Here is an 8,095-nt window from a genome sequence, read left to right on the forward strand (position 1 = left end):
ATTTCAATATTTTTTTTATTTTAAAATTGTGATAGTACTTGGCTATTTTTTTTTTTTGCTTCTTCTGAAATGAAGAAATTGTACTAAACATCTATGGACTCAACACTTAGAAAATTACATAGCATAGTATTATAAAAGAAAAAAAAAGGAAATGAGATTATTAAAAGCTAAAACATCAATCCTTCTTGGATATATATATATATATATATATATATATATATATATATATATATATATATATATATATATATATATATATATATATATATATATACATTTTATTCCCATTTATTTTGACCTATCATGACTACTTACTACACCTATTAGCAATTAAGACTACTAACACAATAAAACATCCTTTTGTTAAAATAATAACCGATAAATCTTGGGGCATTTCCTACACTTTGTCTTCATATATCCAAATCAAATGAATACTAGCTATAACCAAATAATTCACATGAATTTGACTAAAACAATATTGTGTTCAGAGATGTGGAGTAATGCTAATCAGAGATTATGAATTGAATTGAGTTGGAAAGAAAAATAAAGAAGTGTTTAAAGTAAAAAAAAAAATACATATATATTTGAAATTCACTTCCAACTCAAGCTCTTTGTCCATTTCGTTTCTTCCTTGTGTTCCCAACTAGAGGTTATTCTAGTGAACTCGTTTTGAACTTGTGTCACTGCTTTTCAACTCTCGAAGCTGCTTTTTGAGCTACTGTTCTTCACGGTTCGAGTGTCGAAGCCTTAGCTAACACTTTCCAAGTAAGGGAAGCTAGGGCTTATTATTGTATTTCGTTTTCCTGTCGGTTCTACTATTGTTCTGTGATTTTTTATGGCTGATATGTTATTGTGAAAGCATGAAATGTCTTGGTATGTTGTGTGGATTCGTGGGTGTGACTGTTGCAGGGAAACAGTGACGAGAAGCGCGTGTTCTCGTCCAAGCGGGCCTGTCTCGCCCAGGCGAGACTTGCAGAAATAGGCCAGATTCACACTCGAGCTCTCGCTCAGGCGGAGAGCTCTCGTTTAGCGAGGAGACAACTCGCTCAGGCGAGAGGGGCTCGCCTAAGCGAGAATGCGTGAGGACTTTGGCTCGTCATTACAGTTTTCAGCCCAGGCGAGGGACTTTGCCTTTGGGCGAGGGGTGGCCTCGCTCAGGCGAGGAGGGGCTCGCCTAAGCGAGAATTCGCATTACAGCAACCTTCATTGTTGGCAGTCTCGCCTAAGCGAGGGCCTGTCGCTTAAGCGAAAGAACCCTTTCGCACGAGTGAGGCTGACACATGGGTTAGTGTGATGTTTGTTGTATCTCATGTATTGACTGGCGATCTACTGTATAATTTCATTATCTTGTTAAAAGCATGAATGAGTTAAGTGTGCAAGAACTGTGTGACCTTTGGATTGAAATTGATAGGTTTGGTATGATTTTGGTTGTGATATAATTGAGATGGTTGGTATCAAAGTGGCATGGTATTGGTATGAGATGAAGTTCTATATTCATGGTTTGAGAATAACGGGTTGGTATGAATTCACTAGGAATATGAAAGAGGTGGATTATGAGGAGCTGGTATGTGATATATATATATATATATATATATATATATATATATATATATATATATATATATATATATATATATATATATATATGCATGTCAAAATCTTTATTGATTGATTGAGTATGATTGGTCTGTATTAGTGTGTAATTCCTTGGAATCTCTAGGTGAGATTTTAAGGGTCGCGCTTTAGTGGTCGGGACGTAATTCCATGACCCTTGTTAGTGGGTGTGCATGGTGGTGCCCCATCTGTATAATTTAGTAAGTATTCAAGGTAAGGTTGCATCCTGACACTCTAAGGAGTCAATTAGTCTCACTTAGAGCAGACTGACTCTTGTGGTGAGAGTAGCAGGAGGCCTGAAACTCATTAGGGCTAACCTTGTGTGTGGGGGGATTGGAAACATCATAACACTTGTAACACATAGCTCGGGGGTGAGTGATAATGTTAATTTTTTTCATTATCCAAGCTATATTTCATTAGCAAAATCATCTCTTCCCAAGCTTTTAACCTACTTAATCCTCAATTTTACCTTACTTTTGTAAATAAATACATTTTGGGTTACATTGATCTAAATATACCACTAATCCCCATTTTTTGTGTCTTTTTTGTAGATGGGAAGCTTTGTTCCAAAAATCCAAACTAATGAATGGCCCGAAATAGCAAGGAGAAGAAGAAAAATGTCAACAGGAAGCGCCTGGCGACACAAAGCCACTGCCAGGTGAAACAGACCACCAGCCAAGCGCAAGCCAAGCGTCAACCAAGTGCCACTGTTACTCACCGCTTGGCGGGACCTGGACACTGCTGGGCGGTAGCTGGTAATTTTGCCCACTGTTTGTTCGCTAGCGCCTAGCGGTGAGACCATTCTGCCAGCCGCCAGTTTTCGTTGATGTGGCAAGTTGGCTCTTTTTCTTCTATTTTCGAGAGGGGAAACACATCTTGGACATTTTGGAGTTCGAGCAACACGTTTTGGAGCACTTGGAGGTCTGCTAGGGCTAGTGAGAACTACTCTTTCTTCCTCTTTGTAACTCTTCCCTCTTCCATTTCCATTTTGTAAGCTTGAGCTCTCCATGACAATGGAGAGCTAAACCCATTTTTGTTGGGGTTAGATGTAGCCACTGAACTTTCATGTATTTTTGAATGGTTTGAATATATATATATATATATATATATATATATATATATATATATATATATATATATATATATATATATATATATATATATATATATGCTTCTTCCATTGATTGCTAGTATCTTCGTTTATTTGCTTAAAGCTTGCTTTGTTTTAACCATTCACTACATGATTTGGGTCATTAGATATTGGAAGATATCTCTTGAAACCTAGAATTGGATCAAGATGCCTAATGGAACTTGTATCTAGGAATGGAACTTGACCTATTAGTTGTCTTAAACCCTAATTTGTAAAGCGGGTTTGTTTATTTAGGGATTCAAGGAATTGACTCTAAATAAGGAAACCTAGGCTCATTCAACTAAGGGATTAGAGTTTGAGTAGACTTGTGGGTTGACATTAGTAATTAATGGAGAAGAGTTTTATTATTTAATATACATGAGAGTGAAGTAGGTGAAGTCTAACTCCAACAATATCAATCCATTGCATTTCTAGTCTTTACCATTTTCTAGAGTATTCAAATATCCAAGTTCAATTTTACTTGTTTATGAAATATTTACTTTCTTGCATAAAAAACCCAAATTATGAATTAATTCATTAGTTTAAATTAGTCACTAATTACACAATTATTTAGTATACACGAGTCTCTTAGGAAACGATATCCCGATCTTTATTGTTACTACTTGCGCGACTTGGTTCACTTGCCAAGTCTTAACAGTGAGCAGCTCGGGGGTGAGCAGAGATATCCACCACAAGTGCAAACATCTACTAAATCTGACCAGATTATATGTATCTGGATGAGTCGAGTCGAGTCGTAGTGTATTGATTGGAAGTTCATAACATGCTTGAATGATGTATGAGTAGTTGACTGTAAAAATATACCTAATTACATGATAAAATCATTTTTGGCTCTAGCTTACCCTTTTGTGGTTTGTTGTGTGTTTTGTATGTGTGGTTCTCTCTTTTGCGATGATCATCAACTTGTTGATGTGAGCAGATGCGAGGAACACCCGTGGTCAATAGGGAGGTGATGGTTCCACTACTTAGCCATCTAGGCTGGATTTTACTACTTTGGGCTTTCTTTTTTTGGGGCTATGACCCATGTACTAGCTTACCTTTTTATTTCCTATTTTGTTTCTGTTACACTTTGTATCGGTCCAGTTTTGACATCGTGGTGTGTCTTGAAATATCGTAAGGAGTTAAGTTTAAACTTCGAGACTGCGTTGTTATATTATATTAGTGTGACGCTTCCGTTAATTATGCTTATTAATTAAATGGGGTGTTACATGTAATATTATAATGCCAATTGTATTTTATATCAAAATTTCAAAATAATAAACTTAATTATTGCCTAGAATCATAGAAAATAAGATTATTTTTCAACATGCTGCAATATATAAAATTAAAATTTCTATATGAGAAATATGGTAAATAAGCATGAAAATGTTCAAATCTCTTATAATATATCGCAGTAAATAAAAAATATATAATATACTCGGTAACAATTTTAGGATAAAAATAATATATACATAAAATTTATATATTTCATTATTGTAACTAAATTCAATAAAAAAAATATAATTTAATATTGAAATCTTCTTGATGTTTTTTTTTTTTTCTAAACAATTAAAAATTTTGAAATTGTGTTTGATATGAATTTCATCTTCACATTTCACTCTTGGATCATATGTGAGAACCTTTTAGACTCCATTCCAAATAATTAATTTGAAACTTTTCACCTATTAATTTTTGAATGTGAGAAAAAGAGAACTCTTCTAATTGAATATTAATATCATATTTCAAAATAGATAAAGAAATTAAATTTGTATTATTTTCATATACACATATAAAAATGTTGTATTATAAAAGTAATATTTTACTATCAAATCAGATAAATTTTATTTGGGTTAAATATGTTTTTGGTCCCTTAACTTTCGGTGAATTTTGAAATTAGTCCATTTTGAAACTTTGGACTAATTTAGTCCTTCATCTTTCAGAATACATGGATTTAGTCCTTTTAATCAAATTTTGTTAGGTTTATTTGATATTTCGTACGCATTTTAGGATTGTATTTGAGTTGTTTATATTGTTTGACACATTTTTGCTTTAATGTTAAGTCAAATACTATTGTGAAACGCGCTTGAAATGTCAAATAAATTTAACAAAATTTGATTAAAAGAACTAAATCCACGTATTTCAAAAGATGAAGGACTAAATTGGTTCAAAGTTTCAAAGTGGACTAATTCCAAAATTTACTGAAAGTTAAGGGACCAAAAACATATTTAACCCATTTTATTTTTTAAAAAATGTACCATAACAAATGAGAAAATAAAAAATGAAAGCAGAATAATAAATTTGTATTTGGTTTCTTTTCTTTTTTTAGAATAAAATGAGAAGATATGAGAGGTTGAAAAAGAAAACCGATCCTAAGTAACTTAAAAGACAAAAAAGTGAGAATATAAAAAAAATATCTTAATAATTTCATTCTTTATTATATTTAATTTTAATTTTACTATTTATTAACATTAAACCATATTCATTATAAATATAAAAGTTCACCTAATTTAATTCTCAGAAATTTGCATTATACTATAGAGAATTTGAAAGGTCTGGGATCTCAAGATCCGCCCCAGAGTATACTCAACGTCAAATACTGGACCAAAATCACCCATTTGAATTCAATGAATTAAAAATTGCTTTCATCTCAATTCAATATAATGAACATGACAAAATTACGGGTGATATCCCTTAATTAATTACTTTTACTGAAAAGCACGCTTCTAATTAGGAAAACGCGTTAGAACTTATCAATTTCTGGTTGTTTCTCGTAAACGTAAAAGTGGACTACCTTCATGCGCTGCTATGAAAATAGAGCCAATAAACGGGACTGTAGGAATCATTTTATGAAAGGCACTCCTTTTTTTTTTCATCCCAAAATTCAAATAATGGCCAACAACATTTTTAACCTACAGTATAAAAATTAGATACTTGGCCAAGGATTTTAATTAAAAAAATCAATAAAATATACATTTTATTGAAAATTGAATGATATTGCATCAGAAATCACAATGGGATATATTTTAGTAATTTGTTTTTCATTTCTTAATCATTGTGCCACAAGGTCACATTTTCCTAAGAATACTTCTCTCCATGTGTTTAGAAAAATATTTATTCTTTTTATAAAATTATTTTATTATTGTTATTTTTAGAATGGTCTCAATTAATCATAAATTTTACAATAAAAAACAATAAATGCTGGAAACTAAAAGGATTTTCATAGTTATTAAGAATAGAGAAGATAAATACTGAAAACGTTAGATAGAAACACTAGACGATCATCCCACCTTTTCCTGGTACAAGTTTGTGTTCTTCTTTTTGCTGATTGGTATCTATAGACTCCATGGCTGGAACTCAAACTGACGAGCATGTGTCACTGAAACTTGTAGTGAACGCAGAGACAAACAAAGTGTATTTCGCTGAAGCTGGAAAGGACTTCGTGGATGTCCTATTTAGCTTCATGACACTGCCTTTAGGAACCATTGCTAGACTCATAGACAAAGACTCCAAAATGGGACCAATCACACTTGGTTCTCTGAACTCACTCTATCATAGCGTGGCACATCTTGACACACAATACAAAGAAATGTTATTGCAACCAAGTAACTCCGCCGAGGATTTTTGCAACACTCTTAAGCTTAACATTGATGACACCGGACCCAAAAAGTACTTCATGTGTACTCACTGCTGCAGTATTTTGCTCTCTTTCACTACTCTTAGAAAGTGTCGCTGTGCGAATAATTTGACCCAGGAAGTTTTCTTGAAGCATTTCTGCAATGGATTTGTCAAAGATGGAGTTTTTATCATCACCGATGATCTCATTGTCATGCCCAACTCCGTGGACTATGCAACCTTTTCCTTATTCCAGAATTTGGGAATAAGAAATCCAAGTTCAGTGAAGGAAATGACTATAAATGTCACTAAGGAAAAGGTTTATATTTGCTGTTTTGTTCCATAAATGATTCCTTAAGGTTTATCACTTGCTTTTCATATACAACTTTTAATTCGCTTGATCAGTTCGTCTTTTCTACAGGTACTGGATTTGCTGAAGTGTTCACTTCTTTCCAAATCATGTTTGACAGATTTGCTTTTAGAAAAGAAACCAACCTTTCAAAGTTCAACGTTTTTATCATCCCGTATTGAAAACGATAGTGGCATCAAATTTAAATTGAAGCTTGTTATAAGAAAATCAAATGGAAAAATTTTGTATGCTCAGGGGGAAAAAGATTTTGCAGACATGCTTCTAAGTTTTCTGACCTTTCCTATGGGAGGAGTTGTTCGTAAGTTAGGAGGAAACAGTTCAGTTGGCAGCATTGATGGATTATACAAGAGCATAGCTGATATCAATGAAAACGTATACTTCATGTCAAAACCAGCGAAGAACAGGCTTGTTGATCCCTGCTTGCTCCCGCACTTCAAATTAAGCATTCAGATATTGCCAATTCCCCGTCCAAGTATTTTCCGATATTATCGCTATAATGAATTCATTAACGGCACATGTACTATTCGAGTTATGATTTTCAAAGATGGTGAACGTGAGAATAGTGATGGAAAATTACCAGAAATGAAACTATTGAATCCCGAAACACCTATAGCAAATGCAGAAGGTTTTGTCAAAGGCCCCGCAATGTACGTGGCTACGGATAATTTGGTTGTAGCACCTTTTTCTCCAATTTCAGCTTTAAATTTTCTCAACCGTTTGAGTATTCCTTTCAACGATCTGAAGGAAAAGGATGTTACCATTGGTCTCAAGGAGGTAAGAATGAATATTTATATGTAGATTGGTTTTTGCATGAATTTTATCTTGCAGTTTCTGATTTTACGTTGTTATATTGATGCAGTGTCTCAACATACTGAAGGCATCTCTGACAACAACATCAGCGTTGACTAATGGTCTTCGTCACTTGTTAACTGAAGTTAAGGAGGAGAAATGATGGGTGCTAACATTTTGTTGTGTAAAGAAACACAAACGTTACAACATCAGGGTTTTTTTTTTGTTACACTTTCATGTTAACTACTTGCTTTATATTTGCTGAATATAAAATTGTTAGTTGTGACTATTTCTGCATGTATTCATGTTGAACTTGGTGATATTTTTCTCGTGCTCGTGTTTTTGTTCATGATTTTGCCATATGGATGTGGCCTAAATTTATTTATGGCTTTGTACGTTCTTCTGGATAAAATTCTTGATAAAAGTATAAATTCAGATACGATAATGTATACGTTTGAACTGATCTCAGCAAAAGTATGTCATGCAATATTGGTCATGTTAACCTGTAGAACTATAAATTTTAGCTCACTTGTACATAAAAAAGAAAAAAAAATAAATGAAATGTATTTTTGCCTTATTTATAA

The 8,095-nt window shown here is 33.3% G+C and overlaps 1 protein-coding gene across 1 annotated transcript; it reads left to right on the top strand.

Annotated features, from left to right (window-relative positions):
• Positions 1-6,083: 6,083 nt before the first annotated feature.
• Positions 6,084-7,674, top strand: LOC114163606 (uncharacterized). The gene is made up of 3 exons (XM_028047911.2): positions 6,084-6,671; positions 6,774-7,496; positions 7,582-7,674. The coding sequence occupies exons 1-3, from the start codon at positions 6,084-6,086 to the stop codon at positions 7,672-7,674; spliced, it is 1,404 nt and encodes a 467-aa protein (XP_027903712.2).
• The last annotated feature ends 421 nt before the right edge of the window (positions 7,675-8,095 follow it).

The sequence above is a fragment of the Vigna unguiculata genome, chromosome 9, assembly GCF_037176805.1.
Source record: "Vigna unguiculata cultivar grain cowpea cultivar isolate G323 ecotype 2 chromosome 9, ASM3717680v1, whole genome shotgun sequence".
Taxonomy (NCBI): domain Eukaryota; kingdom Viridiplantae; phylum Streptophyta; class Magnoliopsida; order Fabales; family Fabaceae; genus Vigna; species Vigna unguiculata.